The sequence below is a fragment of the Micropterus salmoides genome, unplaced genomic scaffold (assembly GCF_014851395.1).
Source record: "Micropterus salmoides isolate LMB-PRFRI ecotype aquatic unplaced genomic scaffold, ASM1485139v1 Ms_hic_scaffold_17, whole genome shotgun sequence".
Classification (NCBI taxonomy): domain Eukaryota; kingdom Metazoa; phylum Chordata; class Actinopteri; order Centrarchiformes; family Centrarchidae; genus Micropterus; species Micropterus salmoides.
Genome location: NW_024040817.1, coordinates 19,586,032 through 19,611,265, shown reverse-complemented (window position 1 = coordinate 19,611,265; position 25,234 = coordinate 19,586,032). Strand labels below are relative to the sequence as shown.

Genomic DNA, 25,234 nt, shown 5'->3' with positions numbered 1-25,234 from the left:
TTGTGTCCAAGTTCCCAAAGAAATAGACCGTTTCCAGCTGCAGTGGTTTGACATGACTCTAATGCACTCCCTTGGTAAATACTCCAGTTCAATGCTCAGTCTCCCTCTCTTGTTTGCACCAGACAGATGTACAAGAATATGGCCATTTAGTGTGATCCCGAGTGTGCATGAACAAAACTGAGTTTGTGCTGCATTATTGCAAGGTATTTGAATACAACGGCAGCAGTCAGTCAACAGAAATAGTTCAAAAGTAGAATCTGCATACTTTTTCAACTTGTATTTATTACAGTATTTCATTTTGAGGGTTTTCCCCCTATAGAGGATATCTTTGGAACTTTTCTTCTTCCATAACCAATATTATGTATCTTTTGTATTTTGTGTTGAAGGATCTGATAAAAAGCCCCTTAAAGAACTACAGACCAAAGAAACCATGCTGTATAAACAGCCAAGCTAGCAGCTCTTTGAGGCTGTGCTAAATGCTAATGCTAATATAGCAACATGACTGAGACCACCATCCACAAAGCCCTGTCACTAGCATTGCTACAAATCCTAGGTAAAAGTCCCACTTTCTACGTTTTTTTCCTAAAGCTTTCCACTGCACAGTTTGGGAAACTCTATCTGCTGATGAACTCTGTGAGATGTGTTTGAAAGCTCTGGAAAAACTTTCAGTTAAGATTTCATTATTACTATTTTTATCTTCATTGCTTTCTAAGTTCAAGTATGAACTTTCAGACTCAATTTAACAGAGGTTGCTTGTTGCATGTGTGTCTTTATACTGGAAGCCTCTGTTTGCTTTGACTACATGTATTTGCCCATTTTTTAAATTTATTCAAATACTTTTTCGTATCTTGTGAACGAATAGGATGTTTGTATATGTAATGTCATAGTTTTTGCACCTCCCTGTAAAACAGATTGTTAATATTTGTATCTGTTTAGATTTTTGGTCTTTTAAATGAACCAACCTTTCAGATGGCCACTATTACCAGGGATGGGCAAAAATACATCAAAATGTATTTTTAAAAAGATACCAAATACCCGATAAACTACAAAATACAGCAGCCACATCACATATAAAAAATAAACTACTGTATTTTTGTAATACTAAAAATACTTTTCCAAGGTACCATGAAATCATTTTGCAAACCTTCTATCAGCCTATTTGTTCTCTCCCTTCACCCAAACACTGACTCATTAGATTAAGTGGACAGTGTTTGAGAGCAACAGCTTTTCTCTGCCTAATGAGTCATGCAATAAATCTGACATATGCAACCAGTTAACAGATCAAATATTCACATATCCCTGTGATCGCCCAGATGAAGGTTAGTTTTAAAGTAACTAACAGTTTAATGTTTAACAAACAGTTTGCTCAACTCTGAAATGCTTTATTTTTTTTTCCGTGCACAACTGATGAAAACTACTACATAGGCTGGAAGAAGCAAAATGGACACATTTGCGTTTTTCAGTGGCTGATATTTAGAGAGCAGGGCAGTTGATGGCAGATATATAATGCTGATATGAAAACGAACAAAAGTCATGTACAATCTAATACAGATGGTTATCTTAGCAAGTGTTATAGATGGAATTTTTACTGTGGCAGCGCATGTGAATCCATACACAGACATGTATGAAAAGATAAATAAATTTATAAATAATAAATCCTGGAATTGTATGTTTTCTGGCTTGGTTGTTTTGTTTCTTTTCTAGTAAGGTGAGGCAAGTTTATTTGTATAGCACATTTCAACATCAAGGCAAAGGGCTTTACATAAATCATAAAAGCAACATAGGGCAATAAAAAAAAGACATTTAAATACAATTTAAAAAGAGATTAATGCAAAGAAAAAGATAACACAGGAAAGTAAAAGTACAGGTAAGATGTTAATCAAAAAGTCTAAAACTTTGCTCTCACAAATATGGATGTGAAATAGCTGGATATATGACAGAAGAAGGCTATACTCATACTCTCTATTTTTACATTGTGAATGGTTCATCCTCATGTAACCATTTCAGTTCAAGGTAACTTTAGGAGGTGGTGGAAGAACGTGGCCTGCTTCGTCCTGCGCCCTTTCACCCCTTCACCCTGTCTCTAGTTGGCAGCCGGTTGCTACCACATGACACCAATCTACTGCAGGAGGGAGTGATCCGAATTTAGAAAGCACACAGGCACTCCTATGTACAAATACATGGCACAAACAGTCACCTACCAGCTTGAGCAAAATTCCTTGCCATGGCAAATATACACACTTGTACACACACTAACCTTGGATCACCCTGGGGCACTTTCAGGCACACCCAGAAAGTTCAGCTCTGCATGCATTACCCTCAAAGATATTTGCTCATTGCAGTGTTTTTAAACTTCAGGGTTCCAGTTGACTAAACTTTGTGTTAAGTGAGGAATCTTTCTGTACTTTGTGTGAACCCTATCTTAACCCTGTAAAGCCTAATGTTGCCCAGATGTTGTGTAGGAGGCCTCTGAAGTAGAAATTTCAGGGGTGATTGTTTATTTAGCCCCATAACATGTTCATTCTGTCATATTTTTTATGAATATTTATTTATTTATTAAAAAAACAGGATACGATTGTATTTACAAATCGGAATTTCGTCTTAGCCCCAGTGTTCACCCACGTTTGTTTGCAATGATATTCCTACAGACAGCTGTTTTCCTCTAAAAAGCAAGCAGTGTATCCTTTCTTGCAGTGTCTGCAGCGTCATCTCTTCGTCTTCACTGGGAAATATGCGATTAGTTCCTTGCATACATCCAGTGTGGAGTGTACCGAGGACCTCTGGACTGTGATATCATGCTTAATGCCGCTGAATCCCCCCTCAAAATGAATCTATCGGCCAGTAGCCTCCCACCTGCAGGCATTTCTCTCTGAATGAATCAAGCCACAGTCTGAGTTTCCAGAATGTGTCTTTCTGTCCCGTCTCCCCGACACTGTCAAGTTGTTTGCAAAGTGTAATGATGTTAACAGTGATTGGATTCGTCTGTCCCCGAGTAGGCTACTGACTCCAGTAATTTGCATTAGGCCCATCTACAGGTGTCCGTTTCCTTTAAAAAGCAGTGCTGTGCATGAATCATCAAACTCCTGGAAGCACTCCAGTGTTTTCTGGAGGAAAACAGCATTATCGATGACTTCCGGACCAAAAGTACTGGCATTGATAAAATCCTCGTTCCGCCAGCGATATCTCTCACGGGGCATGGTGTGGGTGTGTGTGTGTGTTTGTTTGTATGTTTGGAGCTCGACGTACACGTAATCATTGTTGGGCAAGCTACTTGGAAAATGTAGTGAGCTAAGCTACTAGTTACTCTACATTAAATGAAGCTTCATTACACAGAAGCTACCCCCCCCAGTGAAATGTAGCAAAGCTAAGCTACAGCAACGTGGCAAAAGTAGCATAGTTACATCTAAGTTTATATTGAACTAACTTCCTTCCACAGTAGCTATAGAGTAAAGACTAAAAACCTGCTCCAGTGTGAGCGAGAGAGAGCTAATTCAGACACACAGAAACTCTCCTACTTAATGCCATATCATTGCAGCTAAATGTATTTTCTCATGCAACAAACGGAGAATCATTGTTGTTTGTATAAAGTAACTTAATTATCACTTTATTAATTAATTATATATTTTTTATTGTTTATATATGTGAATTTGTGCTCTGGCAACACTGCAATTTAAACATTCATGACAATGGGCGAGAAAGAGAGAGAGAGAAAGAGAGATCTCATCTCATGGAAAGAAGTTTCTGCCACTACCTATCAAAGTTTGCTCCTCACCAGAGGAAAAGGTGTCCAGGCTAGACCCTGATACTTCTCACAAGAGGTGTTACAATAACTATCACAATAGAAAGTCGCAGTCAATCGCGTGTCTTTACTCCACTGCAGCAAAGTCGCAGACAGCAGCCCAAGGATAAGTACGTGATGTCACCGTCACACGGAAGCGCTTCTGCCGGTGGGACACCGGCTGCACATACAGGTCCGTGTGGCGGTGGCGTCACTTACTGATCCTTCAGAAATGCTTGAGAAAATGTAGCCTGTGTGGAAGCTACCGCGCTACCCGGCCAATAAAAGAACTTAGTTACTGAAAAGCTATTGGATTCAGAAAATAGCGACGCTGCCACCAAGCTATTGAGAAATGTTAAACTAGTAACGCAACGCTACTGCCCAACACTGCACGTAATCAGCGGCTGCGTGGACAGCGGGTTGTTGGATTTCACCTGCATCTTCATCTGCCGCTTTGTGACTCTGATTTCATCTCAAAATCACTCTCTCCATTTTGGATGGCAACAGTCACATCGTGCACACTGTAGAGAAGACCTCTCTGCTGGTTGCATACTGAAATGTAAAAGTAGCCAAATATGTATATGACTATTAGCCTATACTGTAGTGGATAACCTGAATGCATAGATCGAGTGGTGGACCAAGTGTTCAGAGTGGAGAGCTTTTATATGCAAATGAACCCTAATCCTACACATTCCACTTAATCCACACAATGCTGTCTGGCTACCCCATTGTGCTCTCTATTTATCATACTAAAAGGAATGAATGCATGCCCCAAGGACACTTACATCCCCCACATTCCTGAGCATTGTCACCTGTTTCTGCCCAATGTAAAGCAGCTATTTCGGCTGCAACACATTCAGAACTTAGTTATAGTGAATCACCAAATACATTATATTTCTGTTAGTATATTTTTCCATGTGAGAAGTGCAATGACCAACACCCTCAGCAGATATGTAGAATTGCAACAGACCCGTAACGAGCCCAAATTTAATGAACGTATTCCTTAATAACTAAATATCAAAAGGTTTTAGTCATTGTATTAACGACACAAAAAAACTTGAATCTTGACAAATTCAGTCCAGCAAAACAAAGAGATGAGCTGGAAGGAAAGTTTGCAGGTTGTGTGAGTTCATGGCCAGATGACCGGACCTTATGAACATTAGATATATATTTTTAGGATAGCTACAAGTGATGTATGTAACATCTGTTGGCCTTACAGTGTTAACAAAAAAAACACAAGCAAACACAGGAAATTCATTGTTTTGCCAGTTTGCCCAACAGTGTAGACATTTTATTTTTAAGTTCTCAGTTGGCAAACTTTCAAATTCAAACACTTTTCCAGGTTTATCAAATGAACCATGCATAATACATTTTGTAAAAGAAAAAAATGTCAGACCTTGAAATTTTAGAGAAAGAAAACGACAACAAATCATTGGAATTTATTCAGTGTTTCTTACAGTAAGGAACAACAGTATAAAGAGAAGGACAGTGAGAAAGGGAAAGTCAGTTAGCAGAAACTTTAACACTGAGCGTACAGTATGATGGGACATTGGATGGAATCTGCAGCAGCCATAGGAGGGGCTGTTAAGTAGGTTTGTGGTGCAGGGCTTTAGACGATGCAGGTAGATGGTGCGGGGTCTTAGTGACGAGGTTTACTCTGCCTTCTCGTAGTAACGCGTGCAAACGACCTCTCCGAGTGTAAGTGTCTGTGATGGAGAGAGAAAGACGGTGAAAATACAACCAACGCGCGCACACACACACACAGATGCGACGTATATGTACATGTTTTGTGTGAGCACTGACCAGTGTGAGAGCCTTGTCTTTGACTTCCCTGACCAGACTGGTCTCTTTGCCATCCCACCTCTGTATGTGCACCATCTTCCCATCTTCTATTGTTACAATAGACTACAGCCAACAGAGAGACAAACAGGGGGTTCATAACATACAAGGTCATATTAATGTTCTCACAAATAAATACAATTATGATGTACTTGATTTGCTTGAGTGTTTATATTTTATGCTACTTCTATATGCTTCACTACTTTTCCGAGGCAAAAGCTGAACTTTATTAACTCCACGGCATTTATTTGACAGCTATAGTTAGCATACCTTGCAGGTTAAGTTTCACATGTAAACCATATGATGCTTGAAACCTATTAAATATGATGCATTTTGAAAAATAAAACTACCAAACACTATATAAAGTAGATAAAACCAGCTCAAACAAGCTAGAGCAGAAAAATAATACTTATAAAGCTAACCTATGTAACTTTAGCTGCACAGCAGACATCTGTTGTTGTAAGTAAAGTAACAAATAATTAATGATAAAACGTGTAACAATAGTAGTAGTAGTAGTTGTAAAGTCAATAAACTGATTCAGTGAAGTCAGTTGTAGCCCAAAGCAACTACAGTTTGCTAACATTAGCAAACCATAAGCTCCTGGTCATACCAGACCAAGCCAGGCTTAGGTAACTACACCTCTGATTATGTTAAATTGATTAAGAGTGTGCTTTATTGCTTGTAAATTTAGCTTTTTATGTGCAAGAAGAAGATTGTGTTAATGTCTTTTAAAATGCACAGTATCACTTTAAAGCATCTGTAATAATGATTTAATAATATGATCTGTAATAACTGTTTATCTTTCTCTGACGCTCACTTACACTTAATCAAAGATTAAACCTTGATTAAGTGTTGGTCTTCCTCACTGATTTCCCGTCTAATCAACCTGGCCTTTGACCTCTCACCTTAACCTTCCTATCATCGGCAGTGGTCTCATCGAACTCCTCTCCCAGTTTGAAGGACAACTCTGTGTTCTTAAGGGTGCTCTGGGTCTTCACTGTCACTGTGTCACCGTCCACCGAGATAATAGTTGTGGGCTTGGTCATGTTGCCCACCTTACGCGTGGCAAAGCCCACACCTGCGGAAAACAAAGACACATGGGTTAATGTAATCTGTTGGATAGTGTTGCCTTGATACGTGCAAAAAACTAAATAAGACTAAGGGCCCACATGACAGTAGATTTACTACAATTCATCCCAAGAGAGACGTTAAGATCTGCATCAAATTTCATGGCAAGCAAGTCGAGACATTTTGCTCTGAACCAAAATTGTCAGCCTCATGGTGGCACTAGAGGAAAAGTCAAGGGATTTCTCCTCAAACTAAGGACCAACCAACCATCCCACCCCAACGCTGAATAGTCTGATTCATTTATCCAGTAAATATCTCCGTATTACCAGAGTGAGGATATTTTGAGCAAAGATTAAAGCAGTAGCAATGTATTTGCCCTTTAGGTCTCCTTCAACTGACACACTCTCTAATCTCTATTTGTCTACTGTCCAAACCTGCAGCATTATCTTCAAACACGACAGAGTCCTATTGACCTGCTGCCTGTCTGGGCTTGTATGTGTATGTGTGTGTGTGTGTGTGTGTGCGTGTGTGTGTGTGTGTGAGTAAGTGATAAAGAGAGTTTATTAATTGGGTGAAAGTAACTCATACCCTTTGACAGACATCAAAAAGTTAGGCTGACAATCCGGTTCATCAAAAGCAATAACTGCTACTCCAATCAGCCACAATCAAAAAGTTACTCTTTACGTGTGTGTTTCTGTGTGTGCGCAGACTCCCGATTGTTCAAGAGAATATTGAGGTTAGAGATTGAAGGGTCTCTTGTCTCTGTTGTGACCAGAGCAGACAGATAGATTAATAAGGCTCCAAGGTCGCTGGGGATGAATCTCTCTCACACTCCCTCACTCACCCTACACCTCACAAAGGCAAATAGTTTAGTGTCATTCTTTATGGCTGTAAAACTCCAACCACCTGCCCCCATCACACACACACACACACACTCAGCTATGTGTGAGATATTTTGAGGCTCACTTCATCTGCACATTCTCCCAGTCCCATTAGGCACTGGGACCGTCTTATAATTCAACTCCTCCCATAGCCTCAGACAATGAAGAGCTTTCAGCGAAGGTCACCCACATTATTCCCAAGTGTGTGTGTGTGTGTGTGTGTGTGTATCCCAGCTTGCCATTCAGAGGTTCTCACAGTGGGGTTGATTTTTTTTTGTCCCCACTAAAAGAGAGCCCCTCCCTCGTTTCTAGCACTTAGGCCATGCGGTCAACCACTCTTCCTCATTTTCTCCCCCCTCTGGTTCTCCTGATTTCCCTCTTTCAATATTCTCTTTCACTTTCCAACCTTAATTCTTCCACCACTTCTATTTTTTCATTCTCCATCTTGGTCGCTCCTTCATTTACCTAGTCATTGTCTCCCCTCATCTTTTGTTCCTTTTCCTGCTGCTTAAACTGTTTAAACACAAACACACCTTAAAGCGTCTATCTTTCCTCAGCCCCATTTTCACATGTGCTCACATGCAGCACTGGCCTCGCTGCATCTTCTCCTGTTACACACGCATGCGCACACACGCTCATATGCATATGCTGCACACGCATAACACACACTTACCCAGCTCCTTCATGTATTCATCAAATTTCTGGCTCTCCTTGAGGTTCCATGTGCCAACGAAAGCCTCGACCATGTTTGCAGCAGTGTGGAGGAATGAGGGTGTGAAAGACTGTGTGAGGGTGTGTACAGCAGCGAAGCTAGGAAGCGTCAGAATGAGCGCACAGGGAGAGAGACCGAGAGACTGTAGTCAGCACCACAGACTGAGCTGCAAGCCTACTGGCTGGATTCATGCCGGCTGTTCATGATGTCATCAGGCTGTGCGCGCTCAGCAGGGGAGGAGGGGAGGGGAGGGGAGGGATGGAGTCGTGTAGAGAAAGAGAGGCAGAGTCAGTGTGTGAGATAAACGTGTTTTTGCAAGAATGGCTACCATGCAAATTAAGTATTTGAATGTGAATTTTTTTCTAAATGATTTGTTTGCATCAGTTTGTTTTGTCTCTAAAGTATTTTATGTAGTAGTGTAATTTGGTTGTATAGCATAGTACAGTGGACAGGTATGTTGTTTCTTACCCACATTGCAAGCCTTGTACAACATGACTGTGGCAATACTGTATTTGTACTTATTTATCTACATGGCAGCAAAGAAAATTTGAATTTGAACATTTGAGAAAGAGTAAGAGAGGGAGGATCAGAAAAAGCAACGGGGCCACTGTAAAGAAGCCCAAGCCGAAGACAATAAAAGGCAGAGTAAAAAAAGTGGAGGGAGTGCACCTGTGACAGCACAACGACAAACTTTTTTGCAGGGGGCAGGTTGAAGTTTGAAAAGAATTTCATGATGGTCCTCTGCCCCTCTTTTTGCCTCACTACTTTTCCATATGGTGATCCCTTGTCCTCGTGTTTTTCCACATGCTTTTGTGCTTGTTTGACTTCAACTGACCTCAGTCTGGCTTGCAAGAGCACAGAGGGTGACACATACCGTGTGCGTGTCTGTGTGTTGTGCTCGCACATGCACGCTCACACGTGATGGCAGATTGAGCTGTAGTCATGAGTGTCAAGATAAGGATGTTGGAAGTTTATACTAGTGCTTATTTTGCACACTCAGAGAAAATACTTTAGAAGGACATTACATTAATCCTCTGTGCCATAAACCACAAGTGATTAAAAACACACAGATGTGTCACTACAACACATTCTCACTCACATATGGACGCTTGGTCATCATGGTTTGGCTTAAAATAACAACGTTACTTACGTGTCTTCACGTACGTAAGTTAAGTAACGTTACTTGGGTAACCTACACAACTTACATAACCAACACAACTTAAATAAAAACAGTCAATGTTGAGTCTTTGTTTCACACGAGAAACCAACACCAGGCTCCTGGGTCAAAGTTTGGTTTCAGGCCCACTCCACCCCAACCGCCTCCTTACGCAGACTTCATAGGTAAATATCCTATATCTTCCTTCAAGAGTGGGTCGCGACAGGGCTTCCCTCAGTGCGTTGAACTATGACGCTAAGGGGTTCCCTAGTGCGTTGCAAACTGACAGCAACGGGTCTTGATCCTGATCCTGCATCCTGTTACCGCCTGGCAACAAAAAGGGAGGACTCACACAGATAATAGAAACAAAAATGGTTTATTTAACTCAAACTAACAAACAACATAACTAAGTTGATGGCGTTGGTAGATATGAGGAACATCAGTCATGTCTGAAGTGTGTGGATGAGTGAAAATGAAGTGTATTGCATGTTGGTAGGTGCAGCAAATTAAACAAAGGAACAAAGCAGAGAGAGAGACTGACTCCCAGAAAGGCAGCCCTTTTATACCCTCTAGAAAGCCCAACCCAGATGGGCAGGTACATGCATTGGACCCTCCCAGCTCCACCTATAAGCCACACCCAGACTCTGCAAAACATAGAAGACACACAGGCAGGCAGACTAGGGGAAGTCGTCACAGTCTATATGTGACGACTTGGTCACACTGTTGCACTGGGTGAAATTTGCACTGTATTTGGAGTCAAACCCCATCCTGATGCAGTGAATACTCACTAGAGCACCAAATGTCTCTTCATCCGTGGGGGGAAATAGCTCCCAACAAATGCGGTTGGCCTATTTACTCCTGTTTAAGTAACATTTGCTAAAAACTACAGTGCCCAGCTGTTTTAGAAGATTATTTAGCTGTGCTTGAAAATTAAAGTATATATTTGTGACCTGTTTTCTGCGTCTTCACAGGAACCAATGGGCTAACCACTAAACACCAGACAGGGTTTGGAAGTCGAAAAGTAATGAAAGAAGGACTAATGCATTATTTCTTTTGGCTGTTTTTTCATGGGATTTGTTGGAAATAATAACACTAACCATGCTCATGAAAGGCATAATCTATATTAGCAATCAGACTTTATAGCAACATTTGAATCAAAATGGGATGAGATGTGTGAGGTTGTTTTCTTATATTTCCAGGCCAATGTGAATCATATGTGATCAAACCACACCCACACAGTCCTGATGAAGCAGATTTGCTGAGTTTTTAACTGCTGGTCTTGCGGCCAGTTAGCTTAGCTTAGCATAAAGACTGGAGACAGGGGGAAACAGCTAGTCTGGATCAGCCCAGATGTGACAAAATCCACTAACCAGCACCTCTAAAGCTCACTAATTAACATGTTGTATCTAATTTTTTTCTCATGTTTAATTTGTACAAAATCTCAAGTGTAAAAAAGTTGTGGTTTTATGGAGCATTATGTGTTGGACCGGTCTTTGTATTAAGAAAAAATAACCAGCTGCTTCATATTTAGCATACAGATGTGACCATTCTGATTTTCTCATCTCTCCTCAAGAAAAAGTGTATTTCCCAAAATGTCACCTCAAGGCCAAGTCCCCCTCAAAGAGCCCTTTGAAGATGTGGGCACTGGCCAACACGGCCTTAAAAATGTCCTGAAATGCAAAGCCATCCTCACAACCATAGATGGACTATAGAGCACGTCCACACACACACACACACACACACACACACACACAGCAGCGGCATTCATTCACGAGCACAAATGTCCACTTATCTGTTTGTCTCTATGTCAAATGAAACTCCCCTCCTCTGCAGATGGTCTGATGATCTAAAGTTGTGTAATGACAAGCACACGTTAAAAACACCCCTTTCTCACCACACACACAAAAACAGGAATTGTGTAACGATGTTACACACCCTGTTCCACTGCCACTGTCCTGCAGTTACCTCCCTTCTCTCTTGTCAATTAATGTGTCAAAACTGGCACATGTGTGTGTGATGGAACGAATCTCTGGCGGGCATGAGTCTGACATTTGACATTAACAGGTGTGAGAGAGAGACACATGGAAAAGGAGAGAAGGGGGAGAGGGAGAGGGAGAGAAAGGAGGTGAAAGGTAGAAATCATTGAGCTCTGGCCTAGAATATGTTCACCGGCTGTCTGCAGCTGTGCAAGTGAGTTTCATGTGTGCTCGATTTCATGCAGTCCTATGATATAGTGCTCTGGGATGCCACTGTGGTCACACCTCACATACAGTTGTTTTTTCTCCAGCAGTTTCAGGCAAGAAATTCCATGCAGGCACCCCCATCAAAAAAGGCTTCTAAATCATGTATGGTAAAAGCTTTAGCTAAATAAATTCATGCTTGTTCTAGTGCTAAATAAGCACTGTCCACACAGGGATTGGTATCGCTACTCAATACCTTTATGGTATCGACCGAAACAGCCCACTATTGAGTAGAATCGAAACGTCTCCAGTCAAACCAGTAGTCCTACTTCAAACCATACCTAGGCCTACTTTTTGTAACCAGATCGTAGCAAAAAATTTGGATTTGTGTGGTTTTGCTTGCAGCCAGACCCGCAAACAACACACCGAAAGAAATCAGAATCAGCTTTATTTGCCAGGTATGTGTACACATATGAGGAATTTGACTCTGGATTGTACATTGCTCACGATGTGCTTACCTATACAATATTACAATAATAAAATCAAACACAGGCAACAGTATAGAGAACACATACATACATACACTATAAACAAAAACAATATAGACAGATTGAGACATTAGTGCAATGTGCAGAGTGCAAAGGATGCAGGAGTGAATTATTATTACCATTATCATAATAGTACATGTCGGAGGTGGATGAGATATACAGGTGCACATACACATACATACATGTAGCCTACACATTACGAAGGAGCATAGTGCAAAGGATGCTGGAATAAATAAGTATAATGTGCATGGCGCAATGGATAAGATGCCTACCTTTGGTGTGAGAGACCCAGGTTCAATCCCCCATTGTGTCCCTGAGCAAGACATACCTCTAACATGTATAGCAATTGTAAGTCGCTTTGGATAAAATATAATGTACTTGAGGTGTATATACAATATGACAGTATGAACAGCTCTAAAACAGACTGTATATAGGTTATTGCACAGGAATTGTTCCTGACACTGTGAGTCAGAGTGATGGCTTGCTCCTGAGTCTGTTGGTTTTGGCATACAGTGCACCTACCAGAGGGGAGAAGCTGGAACAGGTTGTGTCCGGGAGGAGATGGATCTGCAGTTTCCTCTCTCTGGAAAAAGAAGAGCACACCTTTTTTTCTCCTTATGTGATTGCACCATAAACTGTATTTAAAAAAAGGCCTGCAGCCGCCAAGTGAGCCATGCGTGATTTCACCTACGGCTCAGACATGTTCCTGACTGTTGCAAGTTTATCACCACAAGCATGGCTTTCCGTTGGTTTCATCTTCCGGTATCATTTAACACTTCTCTGTACATTTTTATTTGCTATTCACACTCAGTCACTGATCGATTGCTGCCTTCCATCACATCAATTAAACGCTTTTGTGGCGCAGCAGCTATCAGCTGATTTTACCCACGGAGCCTCCGGCTGCAGCTGCGGCTTCTTCAGGTGTAATTGGTTTGATCGGCTGGACGCGTAGTCTCTCGTTTCCTCTGTTTGTGTCTTTTGTCTAGTTAAGTGACTTGTTTAAACAGACTCCTTTCTCGTTTTATACTTGTGGCTGTCGTTTTTGGAGGAGGTTAGCGACTCACCAATAAAGGAAAAAGCACTCGTGAAGATATTTCACTTCAGTTTATTGATCGAAAGTTAACAAAAGAATTTGTTGTTTAGTCTCAACACACATATCAAAAAATACCTTAAATTCGTTTCCCACAACTTATTTGGTCACTAGACTATTTCACTCCTCTCTCATTCAAATACCGGTATCATTTTAAGGGTACTGGTTTTGGTACTGGTATCCTAAAATTTTAAACGATACCCAACCTGTCCATCACATAAATGAACACGGATGTGTTAGTAATTACAGGAGCAACATCATTATCCTCCTGTTTGTACAGAATTTCAGTTTCCCTTGAGCTTAATTCTTTTTTTTTTTTTCAGGTTAGACTACTGTTGAGGTTGTTGACCTAAGAAACGATATGCTGTCCAGGCAAACCCTGCATGGCCTCTGTTTGGCCTTAACAAACACGACTTTATCCACACAGGCATCTTTATGTGTGTGTCTGTGAAAGCTGGTAGACCTGGAACAGGTTTAAATCCCAGAACAGCTAAGGAAAGAGAGGAAACGCCATAAACCCAGGAATGATGGTGTTTCTTCCAGCTTTCTTAAGGCTTTCCTGTGCATCTGTGTGTGACTGTGTGAATAATACAACTAAACATCTGGAGATTACCACTCCCTTCTCTAACACACACTCATTCGTTCTGTCATTCATTCTGCAGCTTATCTCTCTACATTGCTGGCTGCACCACTCTGCATTCATTCTCACTCCCTTCTACACATGGAGCTCAGGAAACAAGACATAACGTCAATCATATTAATGGTGAAAGCTTCAACAACATGCCTCTGCATGGCTCAGATTACATAATCAATGGTAGACAGTATGTAAGATGTAACTAATGGATTTATTAATGGTTATTGGGCTAATAACATATAAAGAACTGTGGTTTTAAATGTTAATAAGTCCTTAATAAAGGGTTTTTACAACAATCCACAAGGTTTGTGGTCAAACAGTCCATTGCAGTGGGGCTTCATGATGAATTAAATAGCTAAAGAGAAGTATATCAAACCAGTCAAACCAAAAGTAATTAAGGTGATTTATAAAGCATTAGTAAATTATTTATCAAGCAACTTATTAACCCCTCAATAAAGTGTTATTTAGTGGTACTAATTATAGTGTTTATGTGCGTGTGTGTTTTGTGTTACCTCTACAGAAGAATGCATTTCTTGATATTTTCCGTAAATCGAAATTGAAAAAGAGAAAAAGAAAACAGTTACAGTTAGTCAAGGACACCACATTGAGTCAGATTTCAATTCCTCTTCTTTTGAATTTCTGTGGTGTCACTAAGGGATTTTACAACTTAAGCTCAAAATATAAATCAAAATAAAATGATGAATTTACCCATGTTTATCCAGCTGGGTAGTTCTGAAATACTTGGCCCTGTCCTAGTTCATCATGATGTCTGGGGGTGCAACTCCTCTCTCTCAGCTGGGACACAGGGTAGATACACTTGCCTCCTCTGCTGGCCAGACTCTAGTAGTGCACCATTAGTTTGTTTACCTCCTGGTAGTACAGGAGCCTTAATGATTTGGCAGTCATGGGCGAGATACTGCAGCATTAAACTTACCACCACCAATACCTTTAAACTAAAATATTGTTTTGTCAAGTTTTCAACCCAAAATCAGAATCAGTGCTATTATGACCATGTAGTGAGAAACCTTTAAAACCTGAAATAATACTAAATTACCTGAAAACACATAAAATAATATAAAAGAAATAAGTAACATTAATCCGCCAGGAGGCCAACTTGTTTTTACCACAATCTAAAAAGATGAATAAATATGGTTCACTGGTGGCCTATGGGTTTAAGGTCCTGACTATGTCATCACAATGTCTTCTGTTTAAGTCCAGCTGGGATAAGATAAGATCAGATAAGGTACAGGTACATATAATAAGCACATTAACTCCTTCTTCCAATGGCAGTTTTTGATTGAACATCCCTGTCAGCTGCATTCCCCGCAAACGTAGCACAGCCCTTGCACAATGAACAATCCAATAGCTTGTGTATTGCTTAACTAACATATTGCACAACCCAAATAGTCTATGTATTGGCCGACTAACATATTGCAAAACCCCAATAGCCTACATATTGCACAACTAGGGACTGGGGACTCACTTCATCGCCGGTCTCTCTACCCTTGCTTTCTCTGAGCTGCCTATCACTCTGTAATAAAGGTGAAGAACACAGAAGGAAACACACATTAAACTATAAGGGGAAAATAAATAAATGATTTTGGATGAACAGTGGTGCGTCCAGGACAAGAAGCCGGAACAGGAGTTGTTGTTCCTGATCCAATATTAACAGTTTCCTTGGAGACAGAGCCTTGGGGGGCAGTGCATTAAAAGATCAACTGGACACTGTGTGTGTGTGTGTGTGTGTGTGTGTGTGTGTGTGTGTGTGTGTGTGTGTGTGGCAGAGCATTGGATTCCATCAGTGAAACTATGGAAACTGCCCCTAAGACTGGCGGTCCCTCTCCCCCCTCTGTCAGTGCAATTTTACACCATAACTTTCTTCCAGTCATTTTGGTACAAATGGTTTTGTGTGAGAACACATTTCTCCTCTCCTACATTTTCTCTAGTTTTCAACAAGGGGACTTTTTGTTTCTGTGAATTTGCAAGTTCTAACAATCTGATGAGTTTACTTTATACAAATACACACAAATAATAGGCCACGTTTGTAAGGCTTATTCTTTTAAAGTCATTTTACTGCATTTAAAAAAAAACTTTATTAAACAGTGACAGTAGTTGACAGGAAATGAAGGGAGAGAGAGATGACATGCAATTACATGGTCAGTGTAGACCTTAAAATCAAGCTAAAACTCTGCGTCGGTGGTTGCATAGGCTATATGTTTACTAGTTATATCCAGTTAAGCAAATGAGGCTTTTATTAGAATAAGGTAAGTCTTGATAAAGTAAAATAATCCAGTAATTTACAAAAATAAAGCAAATATTGGAGGAAAGTCTATGTAGCAGAAATGTGTTTTGATGCTTTCCTCTGCTGTTGATGATCGCAAGGCTAGGGCTGCAACTGATGATTATTTTCTAGATTAATCAATTAGTTGTTAGGTCTGTAAAATGTCAGAAAATGGTGAAAAATGTTAGATGTCTTGTTCTGTTAACAACCTAAATAGCCTATATCCAGTTTACTGTCATAGAGGAGTAGAGAAACCAGAACATATTCACATTTTTAAAAATTACTTAAACCAATTAATCTATTATCCAAATAGGCCTAGTTAATGGTCGACAACTAATCCATTAATCATCGCAGCTCAAGGTACCTCAAAATCGTCTAACAACCAATGGTGGGGGTCCCAACCCTCAGATTGGGGAAGAGTGCCATAGGCCATCAAAGTTTGCCTACCTATCTAAGTTATAAAAATATTAGATTTAATGATGTCATTTGATTTCGCATTTATATAGGCTATAGGCAATGTGCCGATAGCTGTGAAGCCTTTATAGCCTATCCAAAGTGAGATTCATTTTCTAACATTTTCAAAACCTTTTGATTGCTAGTGATACATTTAGGAGGCTGAGGTTGCATTGGGTAATTTGAACTCTTTACCTCAGCATTACAAAAATAGCCTACTTGGAAGTTTTTTACAGTCAGTATACCTAATTGGCTAAACACATTAGAGTTGTTGTTTTTGTGCCTCTTGGGCCAAAAAAGTCCCATCGGTAGGCCACATGCGAAACTGGTAAATTTGGTTTTCTTCGTCACCTTCTCTTAAAAGCGCGACTACCGATAAGAGGTATTTTATTAGCCTATGTAGGCTATGGGTACAGCCTTAACATAACGGTGGGCTATCGCTTTTCTGAAAAAAACAAACATTCAGCATAATAAATAAAAAACTGTGCGTCAAATCCTCACTAAAAGTGTAGCCTACCAGCACCTAAAAGCCAAACTGGCATACACCAAAAAATAATACTTATAAAACCGTGCGTGTTTACATTTGTAAACAAGTTTCCTCTTGAAATCGCAGTCAATTTAAATGTGGCGCATGTGAGGGAGTCGGTCCTTGTCCGACGCTTTAAACGTCCATATGGCCAGTGAAACGCCCCTCATTAACATTAATAGCTACGTACCGACTGCATAAAGAAAAGGATGAAAAGCTAAAAAACGAAATTTAAGTCAATGTGACACTGACGTTCCTTCTGGTGAAGTTAAAGCATGTTGTTAAACGCACTTTAACGCAAGTTTGGGCGCCGGAGCTCCACCCCTTTATAACCGATCTGCAGGAAGGGGCGTCCCTCTTGAGTAGTGATGTCGCTGACTGGAGGGTGAAACACAAGCAAGACGGGATGAGCCAGGTACCAATTTGGAATCCCCTTTTGAAAAGATAGTAAACCAAATGCATTCCGCTTATGTTTAAACTTTTATTTAGGCTATACAAACACTTCACTCACTTAACAAGGCTACCAATGAGTTGAAAGAAATATGACTTGTAGGCTAAATGACATAAGCTGAAAGATTTACTTAATAAAATAGTGTTATGTTTCCCAAACATATCTTCACAAGCAGCGCACCACATCCACACCCTGGCGCACAGCATTTGACGATAAGGCAAAGAATATGTGATCAATAACAATAGGCTACATGAAACTATGCACTTGACAGCAGCATTAATTTAAATGTAGCTAATTTGCCCTCCTGTTCACCTTATTTATGAGAATAAATTGCACTGCATGCAAGTACTAATTAATGTGATTCCTGATTAAACTGTAGGCTACAACATAGGCTATTTGAGGCGTTTCTTTGCAGAAACTTGTGTTTATTATTCCAAATCTGGTTCTTTTTGTGCACTGCAAATGATCTTAAATTGTGTTTTTTTGTGAACTTGAGGGAAAATGAATCAAAGAGGTGTTTGATTATTCAGAGAGGCTTTAAGCCTATAATACTTATAGGTAATAGGCCTATTTCTATTTATTTTACACAGTAGTAGGCCTATTCATTTCAAACCGTTTCATCTAATTTCTCCAATTAATGTGCGTAGGCATGGTTCAGAGTTTACGTGGACGACCGTACATTCTTCCGTCAAGTTTGTTTTTTATAGATCACCTTTGCTTGGGAAGTGGCGCACGTTTCCAGCCCTGTTTTGTATGTACACACTGTTTACAAATGAGCCCCTTGAACTCCTCTCATCACTTTCAAGTTAAGCAAAGTTAAACAGAAGAGTTCCGGTCAGGACGTTCAAAATAAAATATCTTTGCGGATCTTCGCTGGCCATTTAGCCTAAAGTAACCAGATAAGGGAAAATTGTAGTTTTAATGAGCTTCTAACGTAGATGAAACCACGTCTTTAACATGGAAGGACTATGCTACTCTGTAGATAGGCCACTCACAGCATATATTAATTTATTAAAAATATTTTATTTTGATGGCATAATCGCCCAGCTTCCGGTATTTCTTTTCCTGCAGAAGTCCAGCTTGACGTGTGTCCATGGCAACCGCAGTAGCTACACCGGGTCCGGTCATCTCCCGGCGCCTACCGTTACCTTTCCTGGAAGATAACAGCTGGGGGCACGACCAAAGCAACTTATTGGGAAATAAAAGAGAAGTAAATGTCGCCGACTTGTTTTAGAAAGTCATGACGCCCTCTCAGAGAGCCCGGTACGGATGCGAAGCGGCACGTAACGCTAAATGGAGAGCTGCAGGTGAGTCGATGGTCGGAGTGAAATGATTTTAATTAGCCTGCAGTTTAAATACAGCCAAGGCTCTCTGTTATAAATAGGTAGCTACTATTATGTCTTTTAAAATTGGCTTTAAAAATGGCTAAATTGTCTGTACGATAATTGTCTGTATAGGCTACCTTAACTAGACAAACAATAACTTTTTAAAGATTGCGTCTCCATCTGACCTGTGAAAAAATTCAAATTTTCTGATTTACGTGACACTTTATCACTATACAAAGGGTCCTGAAATTATCATCTATCCCTTATTCCACCCTTGCCCCCCCAAAATACACACACACACACACACACACAAAGACCCTCCAAGGACCCCCAAGAAAGAGCTGATTCAGTCTTTCTTGCCTAGCCACAGCTGGCTCTTTATGAGAATCTTAAGCTGAACTGTACACTGTGCTTTTATTGTTTAGTGTGTGTACTTGTGAATGTGTGTGCTACTGCTCACTCTCAGGGGGCCGGCGGTGTCTTGTTAAAAGGGGTGGCTGGGTCATGTTAGAGGTATAGGGTCTTGTGTTTCTGTCTGTTGTTCTGCATCTGGAAACAAAGCGAAAAACTAACCCCCCCACTGACTGGACTGATAACATCTCAGTGTCTCCCTCAGTGCCAGAAAGTGAAACGTCAAAGATGCTGAATATCTCTAATGCTTCATTAATCATGCAGATTCAGCAGAGCCCTAACCAGGTCAAGCAAGCTTTTGTTAAGTTGTGTGTGTGTGAGTGTGGGTGTGGGTGGGTTTGCATGATTTAAGGAAGCCTAAATAATTCAGCAGGTGGGGCAAGGTGCTTGAAGAATCTCAAATGGCCCTTGCGCTCCATGTGATGGAAAACACTCAAATCTGATCAGCCGGATTTGTTTTCACGCACACTAACACAGAATGAGAAAACCGGTGTTGTGTTACTTATTAGTACACTTTCCATAATCCAACTCTTGCTTTCTGTCTTTGTTCTTCCATCCCTGTCCTCCTCTCCCCCTGCTTCAGCTCCTCCGGCCCCCTTGCTGAAGCGTGGTGGCGGCGCACCCCAGTCACGGCCCATTCACTCCCAACCTGTGGGACAGGTTCACAGGCCCCACTTCCCTCCTCCTCCTCACCTCCCTCTCTTCCATACCCGCCATGCAGAGGAGAGCGGCGAGAGGCCCCATCTGGTCACCATCGTCCGCCCCTGTGGTCAAAGTACACTACGCAAGGTGAACACAATATTTACCATTTTTGGTAACACTTTAAAATAAGGCACCATTCATAAAGGGTTTGTAACTAGTGACTTCATCAATGGTTAATAAATATTTTACCAAGACCTCATGGATTAGTTATAAGGTGTTAATGACAAAATTTGGGTTGAGAGATGTTTATCTGTTCTCTTTGTTAATTAAGTAGTTTTCAAAGTTTGTAACACATTGATAAGTCCTTGTAGGGTTTTCACTTTCTAATAAGCCATCAATCTTGTGGTTATTTATAAATATTAATAAGTTGTTAATAAATGGATTTTGTTGTAGGTGTTTTGTAGTTTGGCAGTTCATTAGAGGGGTTTTCCTGATTAACTTAAGAGCTAAAAAAGACAACGGATCACCCTAAACCAGGCAGGGATTTTTCACAACCTAGCAACCTAACTGCTGTTTTCATTAATAGCTTAAACCAGATCAATATAACATTAGTAAATTATTTACTAACCATTAATAAAGCTTTTAGTTACAGCTTACAAACCTTTCTTTATAAAAAAAAAAGGGGGGGTACCAAATTATCAACAGCTAAGAGCACAATTTACATGGGAAGGCATTGCTTAACTTAACTGTCCTAGCTTTCTCTGTTTTCAAGGTAACGGTCCTCTTGAACCGTAGAGGTGTGGTGTCCTTCGAGCAGCTGCTATTGGATATCTCTGAGGCATTGGGGTTTCCTCGCTGGCACAGAGCCAGAGTCACACGCCTGTACACGACCCATGCACGAGAGGTGAGGCTCAACCAGGCCACATTAACCTGCTAGGGAGCCCCGTGGGGAAAAAAAGCACTGATAGGCAATTAACTACTCCCACATTCCTTCCACATCCTCCCCAGGTTAGCTGTGGGGTGGCAGGACTGAAACAAATTAGGGTCTTGAAACTAGATTTTGACCGTGACCCTCTTCATGACAGGGCATGCAAATGTTCAATCAAATTAGCTCCAACAAGTTGAAACACGGCAGACCAAAAGATTTCGAGGTTCCTGAAGTTACTGGGGCCCCAGGGTTTTGTCCCATTTCGCCCAGTTGCTAATCCAGTGTTGGGTTTACCACACCTAATGCACTGATCTTCAGTCCACCCCCAGTGGGGGAAAATACTTCAAAGGACAACACAGGAAGCAGAAATAAAGGGTTGACACTATGCCAATGAGGATTTAGAAATGTTGCTCTTCCAACTTGCAATCAATGATGCTGCTAGGCTCGTAAATAACGGTTCTCAAAATCAAAGTCTGCCACTGGCCAGGTTGTTCTCTCATGGAGGAAACACTTTAACACTTTGTGGGGAGAAAAAACTATATATATACACTCTGAGGCAGAGCAATTCGTCTCCTCCTCTAGTCTTTCTGCTGTCATACTTGCATGTTTAGAAGTGATGCCGCTTGAGATTGTATTCCTCTGTCACATTAAACTATTAAGAAAAAATAATAATTTGTTAACCTTTCCTGGAACTCTGTGTGCTGCAGGTTTCTTTTATATTAAAAAAAAAATTTCAGTTTCTATACTTTAAATTTGCAGCATTGTGAGAAAATTTAGGGACCTGGATGTAACATTTAATTCTAAACATGTCTGATTATATGAAATTGTCTTGTGGTCCACATCTGGTCTTAAATTGACATTCTTTCTCCTTCCTTCGTAGGTAAAAGGTATATGTGATTTCTTCCGAGGCGAGGTGGCCTTTCTGGCGCTGGGGAAGGCTCGTCCAGAGCTGAGCAGTGTGCAGGAAGCCCTGGAGGAGCTGTTTCCAGATCATTCCCACTACCGGACTGATGCGCTGCGGGCCTGGGAGAAAAGACTTCGTCCGGCGCCAGACAAAGCAGCTAAGGCCGACAGCGGATACAGTGAGGGGACGGACAACGGCGAGTCACGCGCTAACCAAGAGACACACCAGGACACAAATACACATCATACTAACAAACACACAATGACACAGCCGCCTCAACACATAGACACACACCAGCCTGAAGATTATAACTCAGATGGTCAGAAGAGTCATAAAAAGAATTCATGCCGAAAACCTGCTCACCTCCCCAACCACCTGCAGAGACTGCGTGTGAGGGGTGAGGTAAGAGAGCGACAGCCTTCTGTCATTGGTCCATTTAAACATGAGGAAGCTCTTAGAGAAGCATACATACCCTCTCCTACACTGTGTGAGAACTGCTTAGCAAGGACAGCTAAACATCAGGGTCCAGAACGGCTCAATCCACTGTCAGGGAGGGTCCCACTTCCTCCTGTGTCGAGGAAGCAAAAAGGAAGTTCTTACACAGAACAGGAAGTGAGGAAATTGTGCGTTCATATCACCCCTCCACCTCCTCCTTCAATCAGCAGAGATGAGGAGGAGAGTGTTGCCCAGCTGCAACTTTCAGATCCACTTCCAGATGTGGGTCACAGACACAAGGACATACAGCAGAGGACAACCTTTGACCTTCCCTCGGACGGCCGTGATGTCACCATGGCAGATGTTGAACGTTGCTATGATATTGGACGTGTGGTTGGAGATGGCAACTTTGCGGTAGTGCGAGAGTGCCGGCGTCGGCACAATGGGCAAACCCTTGCCGTGAAGATTGTCGAACGCTCCAAGCTGATTGGTCGAGAGCACATGATGCAGAACGAGCTGAGCCTTCTGGGCAGCCTCTGTCACCCTCGCATAGTGCGGCTGTTTGCGCACCACCACACACGTACTCACTCCTATCTGGTGATGGAGCTGGTGAGCGGGGGGGATCTGTTTGAGGCCATCAGTGAGAGGGGGAAGTTTTCAGAGGCAGAGGCGGGACTGATGGTGTCAGATGTGAGTGAAGCACTGAATTACATCCACTGCAAAAGTATCGTCCACAGAGACCTCAAACCAGAAAACCTACTGGTGAGTGTCAGCGTTAGTGTGATTTAAGAATTACGTGTGAATTTCAATGTGATTTTTGCATCTGTTAAAAGTTAAGACAAGCTTTTTTTGATATTGCCACCAGGGAGAACGATTTGTTTTATTCTACACACAGTGGCTTTAATGTTTAGAAAAAAAGAAATTAATTAACAATTTATTTCTTTGTCTAATGATACCCTACCTCCAAAAAACTTAAAGGACTTAAAAGAAAGACACTCTTTTCTATTTGAACAGTAAATCAAATTCTATAGTCTATCGTTATTTGTTCGCTATGTTCTTTTTTCTTAATAGTGTAATTCAAGGTGATAACAATCAGAATATATTCAACTTTTATTCATTTTCTCTCTGGCTTCTTTTTTTAATAGTTTGCCTGGCCTAACACATCACTCTGCCACACTGTTGTGTTGTCATACCAGTAGAATTCATGATATTGAAGTTGATCTAGAGCTATAATAGCTCTTTATATACACTGAGGTCAATATTTAGCAAAACCAAAAGTGCAGTAACAGTAGCAGCACCAGTTTCTATGTGGGTGTCCTTGGAGACAGTTGAAGTTGAAGTTTGAAGGAAGAAATTTAAAAGTATAGTCTCAACTCTGCCTCTGTGCCTGCCTCTCTATCTTGTTTTTCTTGTTCTCTCTCAGATAGAGTATGTGGCTGCTGGCATCTGCAGGCTGAAGCTGGGAGACTTTGGTCTTGCCATGGTTGTGACTGAACCAGTCTTCACCATATGTGGCACACCCACGTATGTAGCCCCAGAGATTCTCCATGAGACAGGTTAGTGATGTTTGCTGCATTATAAATCACTGCGTTACATTCCTTTTCACTTTAAAATCTGTATTTACATCAATAATTACAGGTGTTTTTTTATTTTAAAATTCTTCCTGACACTTTTTTTTTTTTTTTTTTTCAATTTCCAATATAAATTAGAGTAATATTTTCTAGTTTCAAAACAGACTGTGATTTGACCCAACAGGTTATGGTGTTTCAGTGGATGTATGGGCTCTGGGTGTTATTCTCTATGTCCTGCTGTGTGGATTCCCCCCATTTCGCAGCCGGGATCGGGACCAGGAAGAGCTGTTCCAGCTAATAAAACAGGGACAACTCAATTTCCTGTCCCCCTACTGGGACCCCATCTCAGAAGGTGAGAAGTACAGAAAAACAAAGTGTGTTGCAAATGCCTGAACATACAAACATATAAAGAAATAATCTGCTTCTTATTCTGTTTGTTTGCAGAAGCCAGAGGCCTTGTCAGAGCTCTAATTCAGCCAGATCCCACAGTGAGGCTGACAGCGGAGCAGACCTTGCTGCATCCCTGGGTGAAGGCTATGGCTTCCATTTGCAGGCAGAGGGCGCTCACAGACAAAACTCAGAGGAACCCCACAAATACTGGAGCAGAACCAGACACAGTCCAGATGCTAGCTCAGACCAATGCAACAGAAACAATCACAGACAAAACACCAGCACACACCAGTAGCGAGGGAGAAAACACATATAAAGAGCTCAGCAGGCAGGACGAGAGACACACTGAGTTGAACACAGGAAGAGGACCAGATGACAAACCACCACAGCTACAATCAAAAGAGACCAGTACAATTTACACCATATCTCCACAACTCAAAGTGCACACACCTTTAGAGGCCACATCTGGTCAACAGAGACCAGAGTGCACCTCTACAGACTCATCCAGCAGGGGGGGCAGCAGGCGAGAAACACAGGATCCAGGTCCCAAGCTGTCAAACACAGACTGTGACCCTGGCAGCCCTGCCAGCCCGAGTGTTGAACTCAATCAGCTCGGTGCCCCCGCAGTCCAAACTGAGCTTCCATCCCAGACACAGTCAAAACAAAACTGCCAACAGCAGTCACCTTCATATTCACCACCTTCAACCAATCAGGCACAACAAACCACAGCGGGTCACTCGATGCAACACCTCCCATCCTCCAACCCAGCAGCAGCTTCTTCATCTCACTCGCTCCATCAGCAGAACTTCCCCTTTCCCCTGCACAACCCTCCCACAACCACCGCCCAAAACCACCCAGCCGAAAACAATGACGAGCCGAACGTCCACAGCACCACCACCCTCCCACCCACACAGTAGTCTTGACCTCACTGTCAATCTCCTGTTTAACCGTGTGATTAGATCAGGGTCATCACTTTCATTGTTCCGGACGATACCACTGATTTCTGTAGAAATCAGAACGACCTGCAGATG

General features: G+C 41.4%; 2 protein-coding genes across 2 annotated transcripts; one reads left to right on the top strand and one right to left on the bottom strand.

The window, feature by feature from the left end:
* Positions 1–5,031: 5,031 nt before the first annotated feature.
* fabp3 (fatty acid binding protein 3, muscle and heart) lies at positions 5,032–8,428 on the bottom strand. The gene is made up of 4 exons (XM_038725022.1): positions 8,240–8,428; positions 6,523–6,695; positions 5,582–5,683; positions 5,032–5,484 (listed from the first exon to the last, which is right to left on the bottom strand). Exons 1-4 carry the CDS (start codon positions 8,310–8,312, stop codon positions 5,431–5,433), a joined length of 402 nt encoding a protein of 133 aa, XP_038580950.1. The 5' UTR covers positions 8,313–8,428; the 3' UTR covers positions 5,032–5,430.
* A 10,209-nt stretch (positions 8,429–18,637) lies between these two features.
* On the top strand, positions 18,638–25,120 carry dclk3 (doublecortin-like kinase 3). The gene is made up of 7 exons (XM_038725464.1): positions 18,638–18,904; positions 19,917–20,122; positions 20,748–20,879; positions 21,784–23,004; positions 23,666–23,798; positions 23,998–24,165; positions 24,258–25,120. Exons 1-7 carry the CDS (start codon positions 18,838–18,840, stop codon positions 25,118–25,120), a joined length of 2,790 nt encoding a protein of 929 aa, XP_038581392.1. The 5' UTR covers positions 18,638–18,837.
* The last annotated feature ends 114 nt before the right edge of the window (positions 25,121–25,234 follow it).

Coding starts and splice junctions, on each gene's coding strand:
- fabp3 (XM_038725022.1), bottom strand. CDS start 8,312: ATGGTCGAGGCTTTCGTTGGCACATGGAACCTCAAGGAGAGCCAGAAA. Junction 6,696..8,239: donor TGAATACATGAAGGAGCTGG/GTAAGTGTGTGT, acceptor TGTTTTCCGCAG/GTGTGGGCTTTGCCACGCGT. Junction 5,684..6,522: donor CCGATGATAGGAAGGTTAAG/GTGAGAGGTCAA, acceptor TGTTGGCTGTAG/TCTATTGTAACAATAGAAGA.
- dclk3 (XM_038725464.1), top strand. CDS start 18,838: ATGACGCCCTCTCAGAGAGCCCGGTACGGATGCGAAGCGGCACGTAAC. Junction 20,123..20,747: donor GTCAAAGTACACTACGCAAG/GTGAACACAATA, acceptor TCTGTTTTCAAG/GTAACGGTCCTCTTGAACCG. Junction 23,005..23,665: donor TCAAACCAGAAAACCTACTG/GTGAGTGTCAGC, acceptor GTTCTCTCTCAG/ATAGAGTATGTGGCTGCTGG.